Source organism: Melopsittacus undulatus, chromosome 23 (genome assembly GCF_012275295.1).
Source record: "Melopsittacus undulatus isolate bMelUnd1 chromosome 23, bMelUnd1.mat.Z, whole genome shotgun sequence".
Taxonomy (NCBI): Eukaryota; Metazoa; Chordata; class Aves; order Psittaciformes; family Psittaculidae; genus Melopsittacus; species Melopsittacus undulatus.
Window position 1 is genome coordinate 680,239 of NC_047549.1, and position 13,024 is coordinate 693,262.

At 62.3% G+C, this 13,024-nt stretch overlaps 1 protein-coding gene across 1 annotated transcript; it reads right to left on the reverse strand.

Moving 5' to 3' along the window:
- Nucleotides 1-4,141: 4,141 nt before the first annotated feature.
- Nucleotides 4,142-12,906, reverse strand: LOC117437582 (low-density lipoprotein receptor-like). The gene is made up of 15 exons (XM_034072089.1): nucleotides 12,548-12,906; nucleotides 11,491-11,862; nucleotides 10,597-10,719; nucleotides 10,395-10,508; nucleotides 10,181-10,300; nucleotides 9,963-10,088; nucleotides 8,612-8,785; nucleotides 7,783-8,011; nucleotides 7,581-7,699; nucleotides 6,517-6,656; nucleotides 6,258-6,399; nucleotides 5,684-5,818; nucleotides 5,201-5,275; nucleotides 4,546-4,703; nucleotides 4,142-4,165 (listed from the first exon to the last, which is right to left on the reverse strand). The coding sequence occupies exons 1-15, from the start codon at nucleotides 12,897-12,899 to the stop codon at nucleotides 4,142-4,144; spliced, it is 2,403 nt and encodes an 800-aa protein (XP_033927980.1). The 5' UTR covers nucleotides 12,900-12,906.
- Nucleotides 12,907-13,024: the final 118 nt, after the last annotated feature.

Genomic DNA, 13,024 nt, shown 5'->3' on the forward strand with positions numbered 1-13,024 from the left:
GCTATGGGGCCGCTATGGGGCCGCTATGGGGCCGCTATGGGGCGGCTGAGCCGGAGCCGCCATCGCCCCTAATTGCTTCCATCTGCGGGCGGGGAGGCGCCGGAGGGGGAACAGCGACCATGGACGGGGGGGGGGGACACACAAGGATCGGGAACGACGCCCCCCCCCCATCACCCCTGCCCCATAGCACAGCCCAGGGACATCCCACCCCATAGCCCCCGTGGGGGGGGACGGGACCCACAAGTGCCGTTGGGTTGGGATGGGCGGAGGCCATCGGGAAAAGGGGAACTGGGGGGGGGGGGGGTGAGGACACAAGGGGGGGGGTTATGGGGGGGTTATGGGGGGGTTTGGGTGGGGGGGGGGGTCGCTGATCCTGCCCCCCCCCCCCCCCCCACAGGTGGGGCCATGGCTCAGGTCCTGCCTGCAGATGCGTTCCCAGGTGAGGGGGGGTCCCCATGGGGTTGATGGGGGGGGGGGTCAATGGGGGGTCTCTGGGTGCGTGTTAAGGTGGGAGGGGGCTTGAATGGGGGGGGGGCAGCACGGACTCCTGATGCTGTTGGGGGCAGGGAGGGGGGGTCCTCAGTGGGGCTGATCCCAGTTACTCTATGGGGGGGTCCCGGTATAGGGGGTCCTGCAGTGGGGCCGGTCCTGGTTGTGCTATGGGGGGTTCCCATTATAGGGGGGTCCAGCTATGGGAGGGTCCCACTATGGGGTGGTTCTGCTATGGGGGGTCTCGCAGTGGGGGTGTCCCCGTTACGCTATGGGGGGGTCCCGGTTACTCTATAGGGGGCCCTGCTATGGGGGATCCTACAGTGGGGGGGTCCCCGTTTCGCTATGGGGCATCCTGCTATGGGGGGGGTCCTGTTTACTCTATGGGGGGGGTCCCTCAGTGGGGGGGTCCCGCAATGGGGGGGTCCCCGTTATGCAGTGGGGGGGTCCTGCAATGGGGGGGTCCCCATTACTCTATGGGGTGTTCCTGCTATGGGGGAATCCCGGTTACTCTATAGGGGGGTCCTGGTTACTCTATAGGAGGGTCCTGGTTACTCTATGGGGGAGTCCTGGTTACTCTATGGGGGGGTCCTGGTTACTCTATGGGGGGGTCCCACTATGTGGCTCCCGGTTCCGGTGCCGCAGCCATGGCTGTGCCTCAGGTCGCCGCCGGACGGCACCGGCACCGGTTCTGGCCTCGGTACCGGCTGACACCCGTTACACCCTGGAGACCGCGTACGGTTACCGGCTGGACCTTGGCTTCCTGGGCTACGTGGAGGCCATAGAGCAGGGCCTGACCCTGCGGCGCCCGCCGGGCTCGCGGCTCCGGCACAGGGCGTCGTGGGCCGGGGACCGGGAGCCGGAGCCGCGGCACCGGAGCCGGGGGGGCCCCGAGGACGAGGCTGTGTTGTTGGGGGTCAGGGCGCGGATGGCGGCGGCGCTGGCGCGGCTGCGGGAGCTGGAGGAGCAGGTACAGGCCGTGCCCGAGCTCCGGCGCCGGCTCCAGGTGCTGCAGGAGGAGAAGAGGATGCTCCTGGAGCGGCTCCGGTGCCGGTGCCGGTGTGGGGGAGATGGGGGCACCGGGATTGACCCCGACGGCACTGGGATTGACCCCGGAAATGACCCCAACATCCCTGGGATTGACCCCAACATCACCGGGATCGGCACTGGAATCACTGGGATTGACCCCAGCATCACCAGGATTGGCACTGGTATCACTGGGATCAGCTCCGGCATCACCAGGTCCATCCCTGACCCCAGGATCAGCTCCAGCATCCCTGGGATTGACCCTGGCATCACCAGGATGGGCTCCAGCATCACCAGGTCCATCCCTAACACCAGGATCAGCTCCAGCATCCCTGCATCCAGTGCTGGTGCTGGGATTGCCTCTGGTGTCACCAGCTCCATCACCGGCACTGGGATCAGCTCCGGCATCACCAGATCCAGTGGTGGTGCTGGGATTGCCTCAAGCATCCCCAGCACTGGGATCAGCTCCAGCCCCATGCCCAGCACCGGGATCAGCTCTGGCTCCATCCCTGGCTCCATCCCCAGCACTGGGATCAGCTCCAGCCCCATCCCCAGCACCGGGATGGGCTCTGGCTCCATCCCTGGCTCCATCCCCAGCACCGGGATCGGATCCAGCACCGGGATGGGCTCTGGCTCCATCCCTGGCTCCATCCCCAGCACCGGGATCAGCTCCGGCTCCATCTCCGGCTCCATCCCCATCCCGGTCCCGGCTCCGGTGCCGCCGCGGAGCCGCCGCTCGGTGGCCGTGGGCACGGATGAGGCTCTGGAGCCGCCGGGGTCGGTGCTGGAGCTGGAGCAGCGTCTGCAGCAGGCACTGCAGGAGCTGAGGGAGGCACGAGCCCGGCTGGGACAGAGTGAGGGGACATGGATGTGGGATGGGGATATGGGATGGGGGATATGGGATATGGGACATGGGATGGGGATATGAGCCATGGACATGGAATACAGGATAGGAGATATGAACACGGGATACAGGATATGGAATATGGGATATGCGATAGGGGATATGGAATACAGGACGTGGGATGTGGACACAGGATGGGGATAGGGGATATGGGATAGGGGATATGGACACGGGATACAGGGTATAGAATATGGGATACAGAATATGGGACATGGGATAGGGGATATGAGATATGGGCCATGGACATGGAATACAAGATATGGGACATGGGATAGGGGATATGGACACGGGATACAGGCTATGGATATGGGGTATAAAACATGGGATACAGGACATGGGTATGGGATACGGGATATGGGATATGAACATGGGATAGGGGACATGGGATCTGGGGGCCTCCATCTTCACCCCCCCCCCCCCCCCATGTCCCCCAGAGGTATCAGGTGACGCCGATGGAGCCGAAGGCGATGGAGACCCCCCCGGGGGGGGCAGCAGCAGGTGGGGGCGGGGGCATGGGGTAGGTTTGGGGTCATGGGGGGGGATGGGGCAGGTTTGGGGTCACTGGGGGGGGATGGGGCAGGTTTGGGGTCATGGGGGGGATGGGGTAGGTTTGGGGTCATGGGGGGGATGGGGCAGGTTTGGGGTCACTGGGGGGGGATGGGGCAGGTTTGGGGTCACTGGGGGGGGGATGGGGCAGGTTTGGGGTCATGGGGGGGGATGGGGCAGGTTTGGGGTCACTGGGGGGGGGATGGGGCAGGTTTGGGATCCTCTCACCCCCCTCCCCCCCCAGCTCCTCTGATGACAGCGAGTACCACGAGGCAGAGGAGGGGTGAGTGTACATCACGTGACACCCCCCCATCCATGTGCATCACGTGACCCCCCCCCCCTCCCCATGTGCATCACGTGACCTCTTCCATGTGCCTTCCAGCCACCCCCCTGCGGTGCCGCCACGTGACATCATGTGACATCATACGAGAACCATGTGACATCACCCCCCATCCCCCCCCTCCCCCCCCATTGTTTGTATGCCCCCCCCAATAAAGCCTCTCCTGCCATTGGGACCCACATCAGGGGCACTTGGGGGGCAGGGGATGGGGGGGGAAGGAGGAGGCAGCACAAGGGAGGGTAATAAATAACCCCTGTATTGGTCAATGGAGGCTCCATCCCCTCCCCCCCCCCCCCCAAGGCCACGTTTTGGGTTCAGATTCACAGTTTTTGGTTCAAGCAGCACCGGCTGCGTGCGCACGTGTGGGACAGGATGGCCGCGTCTGATCACGTGACTGCATCCAACCACGTGACCATATCCAACCGTGACCACATTCGAACACATGTGACCACATCCGAACACATGTGACTGCATTCGACCATGTGATCGCGTTCGACCACACGTGACCACATCTGACCACGTGACCACATCCAACCACATGTGACCGCATCCGACCATGTGACCACATCCGACCACGTGACCACATCCAACCGTGACCACATCTGACCACATGTGACCGCGTCCGACCACGTGATCACATCCGACCACGTGACCGTATCCAACCACATGTGTCCACATCCGACCACGTGACCGCGTCTGACCACATGTGACTGCATCCAACCGCATCCCAGCACATATGACCACGTGATCACATATGACCACGTGACCACCTATGACCACGTGACCACCTCTGAGCGGGCCCCGCCCCGCACACACGTGACCGCGCGGTGCCGAGCTCAGGCCACAGCATCATCCAGCACCTGGGGGGGACGTGGGGGGGTCAGGGCCCCATAGGAGACCCCCCTGACCCATAACTCCCTATAGGAGCCCCCCCTGACCCATAACTCCCCATTGAAGCCCCCCCCGCCCCATAACCCCCCATAGGGAGCCCCCTCCCCCATAACCCCCCATTGAAGCCCCCCTTGCCCCATAAATCCCCATTGAAGCCCCCCCTGCACCATAACTCCCCATAGGGAGCCCCCTGCCCCATAACTCCCCATTGAAGTCCCCCCTGCCCCATAACCTCCCATTGAATCCCCCCCACCCCATAACCTCCACATTGGAGACCCCTGCCCCATAACCCCCCATTGAAGCCCCCCCCGCCCCCCGCCCCCCGCCCCACATTACCCCCAGCACTCACCGGGGGGGTCGGGGGGGGCACCCCCAGCGGCTCCTCCTCCTCCTCCTGCCCCCCCCCCTTGCGGAACACGGGGTTACTGAAGCTGATGCTCCTGGTGCTGCGGAGCTGCCACCAGCGCCAGAGCCCACGGGCACCAGTACCGACCAGTACCAGTGCCACTGGGGGGGGGCAGCGTCAGCAGGGACCCCATTGGCACCCATTGGGTCACCCCATGGGGACCCACACCCCCCATAGGGACCCACACCCCCCATAGGGACCCACACCCCCCATAGGGACCCACATCCCCCCATAGGGACCCACATCCCCCATAGGGACCCACACCCCCCATAGGGACCCACACGCCCCATAGGGACCCACACCCCCCATAGGGACCCACACCCCCCATAGGGACCCACACCCCCATAGGGACCCACATCCCCCATGGGGACCCACACCCCCCATGGGGACCCACATCCCCATAGGGACCCACACCCCCCATAGGGACCCACACCCCCATAGGGACCCACACCCCCCATGGGGACCCACACCCCCATAGGGACCCACACCCCCCATAGGGACCCACATCCCCCATGGGGACCCACACCCCCCATGGGGACCCACACCCCCCATAGGGACCCACACCCCCCATAAGGGACAATGGGGACCCCAAACGTACCCAGGGGCAGCAGCACCGCAAGTGCCGTCGAGGCTGTTCTGGTGCCCACGGGACCCATGGAACTGCCGCGGGTGCCTGGGGGAGAAGGGAAGAGAAGGGTCAGGCTGTGGGGCTGGGTTGTGGGGCTGGGTTATGGGGCTGGGTTATGGGGCAGGGCTATGGGACTGGGTTGTTCGGCTGGTTTGTGGGGCAGGGTTATGGGGCTGCGTTATGGGGTCAGGCTATGGGGCTGGGTTATGGGGCCAGGTTATGGGGCAGGGTTATGGGGCCAGGTTATGGGGCAGGGCTATGGGACTGGGTTGTTCGGCTGGTTTGTGGGGCAGGGTTATGGGGCTGCGTTATGGGGTCAGGCTGTGGTGCAGGGTTATGGGGTCAGGCTATGGGACTGGGTTATGGGGCCGGGTTATGGGTCAGGGTTATGGGGCCAGGTTATGGGGCAGGGTTATGGGGCCAGGTTATGGGGCAGGGCTATGGGGCCGGTACCTGCAGTGCCGTTGCCGGATGTGCTGGTGCTGTTGGGGGTCCCGGGGGTCTCAGTGCTCATTGTGGGCTCCAGGCCCCCCCCATGGCTGTGGGGGGGGGGCTGTGGGAGGGCCACGTCCAGAGGGTCCAAGGGGGCTGCAGGGGGGGGGGAGAGGGATCAGAATGGGAATGGGAATGGGAATGAGATGGAGATGGGATGGACACAGGGACATGGGATGGACACAGGGATATGGACACATGGAATGGACACAGGGACACAGGATGGACATGGGATGTACATGGATGGACATGGATGGACACAGATGGACACAGGGACATGGACACGGGTGGACACTGATGGACACAGGGATATGGATACAGGATGGACACGGATGGACTGGGATGGACATGGGATGGACATGGATGGACATGGATGGACACAGATGGACACAGGGACATGGATGGACACAGATGGACACAGGGACATGGATACAGGATGGACAGGGATGAGCACAGGATGGACACGGTTGGATACAGATGGACATGGATGTACATGGATGGACATGGGATGTACATGGATGGAGCCGGTTGGTACCTGGGGGCTGCCGCAGGGGATGCACCAGCACCAGTCCCTGCACTGGGAACCGCTCCTGGAGCAGCTGCTGTGGAGCCTGCTCCGAATGGAGCCCAAGGCTGAACACGGCCCCAAGCTGGGAATCACTCCAGTAAACCCGTTCCTATGGGAATGGGAATGGGAATGGGGATGGGGAATGGGAATGGGGATGGGATGGGGATGGGGATGGGGATGGGGATGGGGATGGGGTCAGGGCACCACGGGGGGGTCGGGGGCTCACGTCGAACACGGTGATGGCAAACGGCTGCACCAGCAGCGCCGGGTCCTGCAGCAGCATCCGGCGCCGGCGCCCGTCAGCATCCATACTGGAGAGAGCATGGAGCCGAGCGTCCAACCAGTACAGGCGCCGGGAGGGCAGGTCTGGCATGGGATGGGGGAGACGTGAGGGGCTGGGATGGGATGGGATGGGGATGGGGATGGGGATGGGGATGGGATGGGATGGGGATGGGGATGGGGATGGGGATGGGGATGGGGATGGGATGGGATGGGATGGGGGAGACGTGAGGGGCTGGGATGGGATGGGATGGGGATAGGGATGGGATGAGGATGGGATGGGGATGGGATGGGGATGGGATGGGATGAGGATGGGATGGGGATGGGATGGGGATGGGATGGGGATGGGATGGGATGGGGATGGGATGGGGATGGAATGGGATGGGGATGGGATGGGGATGGGATGGGGATGGGATGGGATGGGGATGGGATGGGGATGGGATGGGGATGGGATGGGGATGGGATGGGATGGGGATGGGGATGGGGATGGGATGGGATGGGGATGGGGATGGGATGGGGATGGGATGGGGATGGGGATGGGATGGGGATGGGATGGGGATGGGATGGGGATGGGATGGGATGGGATGCGGTTGGGATGGGGATGGGATGGGATGGGGATGGGATGGGGATGGGATGGGGATGGGATGGGATGGGGATGGGATGGGAATAGGATATAATGGGATGGGATGGGATGGGGATGGGATGGGATGGGATGGGATGGGGATGGGATGGGGATGGGATGGGGATGGGATGGGGATGGGATGGGGATGGGATGGGATGGGATGGGATGGGGATGGGGATGGGATGGGATGGGGATGGGGATGGGATGGGGATGGGATGGGATGGGATTGGATGGGGATGGGATGGGATGCGGTTGGGATGGGGATGGGGATGGGATGGGGATGGGATGGGGATGGGATGGGGATGGGGATGGGGATGGGATGGGATGGGATGGGAATAGGATATAATGGGATGGGATTGGGATGTGATGAAGGTGTTTCCGCTGCTCACCCAGTGTGATCCCCTTTGGCCACCCCACATCCTCAGTCACCAGCAGCTCCACATTGGAGCCATCGAGTCGGCTCCGGGCGATCTTGGCACTGGCTCCCCAGTCAGTCCAGTACAGGAACCTGGTGGTGGGGGGGAAGCCATCAGCCCCCATCCCCCCCTGAGCCCCCCTCCCATCCCCCCCCCTCCTGCATCCCCCCCATACCCCTGCAGTGGGTCCAGGGCGATGCCACAGGGTTTGGCTCCCTCCTCCCTCAGCAGCATCCGGCTCCAGGCACCACCAGCATCAGCCACAACCACAGCACCGAGCTCAGGGTCAGTCCAGTACAGGAGGTGATGGATCCAGTCCATGGCAATGGCGGCCGGGGCACCAGAGCCCAGAGCCACAATGGGCACCGGATGGGGGGCAGCGGGGGGGGGCGGAGAGGGAGGACCTGAGGGAGGAGAGGGGGAGATTGGGGGGGATGGGATAAGATGGATACAGATGGGGATGGGGATGGGATGAGGATGGGATAGGATGGGATAGGAACGGATGCAGATGGGATGGGATGGGGATGGCATAGGATGGGATAGGATGGAATAGGATGGGGATGGGGATGGGATGGGATGTGATGGGGATGGGATGGGACAGGAATGGATGCAAATGGGATGGGATGAAGATTGGGATGGGGATCAGATGGGATAGAATGAGGATGGGAATGGGATGGGGATAGGATGGGGATGTGACGGGGAGGGGGATGGGACAGAATGGGATAGGACGGGAATGGGATGGGGATGGGATGGGCTAGGAATTGATGCAGTGGGATAGGATAGGATGGGATGAGGATGGGATGTGATGGGATAGGATGGGATAGGGATGGGATGAGGATGGGATGGATGCAGATGGGATGGGATAGGATGGGATAGGGATGGGATGTGATGGGATGTGATGGGATGTGATGGGATGAGGATGGGATGGATGCAGATGGGATGGAACAGGATGGGATAGGGATGGGATGAGGATGGATGCAGGTACCAGAGCCCCAGGGTCACTCACCGGTAGATCCACCCCCGGCTGAGGTCAGCCCAGAACACGGACCCGTTGCCCACGTGCACGTCCAGAGCCCCCATGTGCTTGAGCGGCCCCAGGAGCCGCCGGTAACCGGAACCGTCCAGAGCCAGATCCCGGAGCTCGTGTCGGAGGGAGAACAGCAGCACCGGGGGCGGCCCTGGGGGAGCCGGTGTGAGCAGCGACCCCCGGTGGGCACAGGGGGAACTGCAGCCCCCTATGAACACACTGCAGCCTATGGATACACTGCAGCCTATGGACACACTGCAGCTATGGATACACTGCAGCCTATGGACACACTGCAGCCTATGGACACACTGCAGCCTATGGATACACTGCAGCCTATGGACACACTGCAGCTATGGATACACTGCAGCCTATGGATACACTGCAGCCTATGGACACACTGCAGCCCATGGATACACTGCAGCCTATGGATACACTGCAGCCCATGGATACACTGCAGCCTATGGATACACTGCAGCCTATGGACACACTGCAGCCCATGGATACACTGCAGCCTATGGACACACTGCACCCCAAGGATACACTGCAGCCATGGACACACTGCAGCCATGGACACACTGCAGCCTATGGACACACTGCAGCCTATGGATACACTGCAGCCTATGGATACACTGCACCCCATGGATACACAGGGAACTACACCCCATGGATACACTGCACCCTATGGATACACTGCAGCCTATGGATACACTGCACCCTATGGATACACTGCACCCTATGGATACACTGCACCCCCATGGACACACTGCAGCCTATGGATACACTGCAGCCTATGAACACACTGCAGCCTATGGATACACTGCAGCCCATGGACACACTGCAGCCTATGGATACACTGCAGCCTATGGATACACTGCAGCCTATGGATACACTGCACCCTATGGATACACTGCAGCCCATGGACACACTGCAGCCTATGGATACACTGCAGCCTATGGACACACTGCAGCCCATGGATACACTGCAGCCTATGGACACACTGCAGCCTATGGATACACTGCAGCCCATGGATACACTGCAGCCTATGGATACACTGCAGCCTATGGACACACTGCAGCCCATGGATACACTGCAGCCTATGGATACACTGCAGCCCATGGATACACTGCAGCCTATGGATACACTGCACCCCATGGACACACTGCACCCCCATGGACACACTGCACCCCATGGATACACAGGGAACTGCAGCACCAGGAACCCACAGCGTCCCCTATGGACCCTTCCCAGCACCAGGACTGGGGTGAATGGGGGATGCTATGGGGTTGAATGGGGATGAACTGGTCTCGGGGGGGGGGGTCAGGACTCACCGAGCGCTCTGCAGACATTGGTGCCGGGTTCCAGCCTGTACCCCCCCCAGCAGCCGCATTGGTAGGAGCCAGGGAGGTTGTGGCACTGTTGGCTACAGGCAGTCGGGTCCTGGCACTCATCAATGTCTATGGGGGGGGGGACACACAAAGGGGGGTCAGGGGCAGCCCATAGGGTCCCATAGTGGGGATCTATGGGGCAGGGGGGGGTCAGCACCCACCGAGGCAGCTCCGTCCATCGGGGCCCAGCCTGAAGCCATCGGGACACAGACACTCATAGCCCAGGGGCAGATCCCGGCACACATGGGAGCAACCGGCACCATCCAGGCACTCATTGACCCCTATGGGGGGGACCAGAACCCAAATGGGGGGGGGTGGGTTGGGGGTCACCCCCCATAGCCCCTCATTGGTATTGGGGGGGGGTCTCGGCCTCACCACACTCCTTAATGGGCTCATCCGACCAGTCCCGGCAGTCGCGGCGCTGGTCACAGACCCTCTCCATAGGGATGCACTCACCGGAGCGGCACCGGAACCCGGCACAGGCTGTGGCTATGGGGGGGGATGGACACATAGGGGGTGTCAGAGCAGCCCCATACACCCCTATGGGACATCCCCCCCCCCCCCCCCCGGCACTCACCGTTACCACACTCGGCCTCGTCGCTGCCGTCGGCACAGTCGGTTTCACCATCACAGCGCCGCAGTCCTGGCACACAGCGACCATCACCACAGCCAAACTGGTCCGGGCGGCACGAGGGGGGGGCTGGGGGCACGGGGGGGTCAGGGGGGATGGTGACCCCACATACACACAGACCCCTATGAGGGACCCCCCACATACACACACACAGACCCCTATGAGGGACCCCCCCACATACACACAGACCCTATGAGGGACCCCCACCCACATACACAGACCCCTAGGAGGGACCCCCCCCATACACATACACAGACCCCTATGAGGGACCCCCCACATACACATACACAGACTTAAAGTGAACCCCAAAGTCTGGGCCCAGCCCCAAACGTGCAACAGGTATTGGGGGGGACAGGGAGGAACTGGGGTGCAGAGGGGGATAAACAGGTGCAGATGGGGATCAATGGGGTGCAGATGGGGTCAATGGGGTACAGATGGAGCTCAGTGGGATGCAGATGGGGGTCAATGGGATGCAGATGGGGTCAATGGGGTACAGATGGGTCTCAATAGGGTGCAGATTGGGTCACTGGGATGCAGGGGTTCAATGGGATGCAGATGGGGCTCAATGGGGTACAGATGGAGCTCAATGGGGTACAGATGGAGCTCAATGGGGTGCAGATGGGGTCAATGGGGTACAGATGGAGCTCAATGGGATGCAGATGGGGGTCAATGGGATGCAGGAGCTCAATGGGATGCATATGGGGGTCAATGGGGTACAGGTGGGGTCAATGGGATGCAGATGGGCTCAATGGGGTACAGATGGGGGTCAACACCAGGTCCCGGTTGTGTGTGTGTGTGTGTATGTGTATGTATGTGTATGTGTGTGTGTGTCTCACTCACCACAGCCTCTCTCATCGGAGCCATCGGCACAGTCCTCGCTGCCATCACAGAGCCACCTCCGGGGCAGGCACTCACCGGAGCCGCAGCGCAGGCGCAGGGGGGGGCAGGGCCGCGGGGTGCGGGGGGGGCCGCAGCCGGGGGGGGTCTCGTCGGAGCCATCAGCACAGTCGGGGTCTCCATCGCAGAGCCAGAGCCTCGGGATGCAGGAGCCGTCATGGCAACGGAAGGTGCCGGAGCCGCAGGGGGGGGTCGGGGGGCAAGAGGCCTCGTCCGTCCCGTCGGGGCAGTCCCGGTCACCGTCACAGGCAAAGGAGGAGGAGATGCAGGAGCCGGAGCCGCAACGGAGCTGGTCTGGGCTGCAGGAGCGGGGGGCTGGGGGGGGGGGATGGGGGTTACAGGGGACATGGGGGGTATAGGGGGGGTGGGGGTTACAGGGGATATGGGGGGTATAGGGGGGGTGGGGGGGTGGAAGGTATGGGGGGTATGAGGGGTGTGGGGGGTATGAGGGGCTACGGGGGCTATGGGGGATATGGGGACTATAGGGGCTATGGGGGATATGGGGGCTATGGGGACTATAGGGGCTATGAGGGGCTATAAGGGGCTACAGGGTTTATGGGGCTATAGGGACTATGGGGGTTATGCGGCTATGGGGGCTATGAGGGGCTATGGTGGTATGGGGGCTATGGGGGTTTATGAGAGCTATGGGGCTATGGGGGTTGTGGGGGCTATGAGGGCTTATGTTGGTTATATGGCTATGGGGGTTATGGGGGTTATGGGGACTATGGGGAGTTATGAGGGCTATGGAGGTTATAGGGCTATGGGGACTATAGGGCCTATGGGGGGTTATGTGGCTATGGTGGGTTATGGGGGCTATGGAGGGGTTCTGAGGGGCTATGGGGGTTTGGGGGTTATGGGGGCTATAGGTTCTATGAAGGGCTATAGGGTTTATGAGGGTTATAGGTCTCTGGAGGTTATAGGGGTATGAGGGGCTATGGGCTCTATGGGGGCTATGAGGGTTATGGGGTCTATGAGGGTTATGGGTCTATGGGGCACTCACGACACTGCAGCTCATCGGAGCCGTCCTCACAGTCCCGGTGCCCATCGCAGAGCCAGAGCAGGGGAACACAGCGACCCTGGAGCCCCCCACAGCTGAACTCGGATGGGGAGCAGGACACGGAGCCTGTGGGGACACAGGGCATGGGACATGGCACACAGGACACGGTATGGGGCACACAGGACACGGTATGGGGCACACAGGACACGGTATGGGGCACACAGGACATGGTATGGGGCACACAGGACACGGTATGGGGCACACAGGACACGGTATGGGGCACACAGGACATGGTATGGGGCACACAGGACACGGTATGGGGCACACGGGACACGGTATGGGGCACACAGCCCATGGTATGCGGTACATGGTACAAGGCACATGGTGCACACAACAGGATGCACAGCACATACATGACACACAGGACACAGTATGCGGCACATGGTACATGGTACATGGTGCACACAACAGGATGCACAG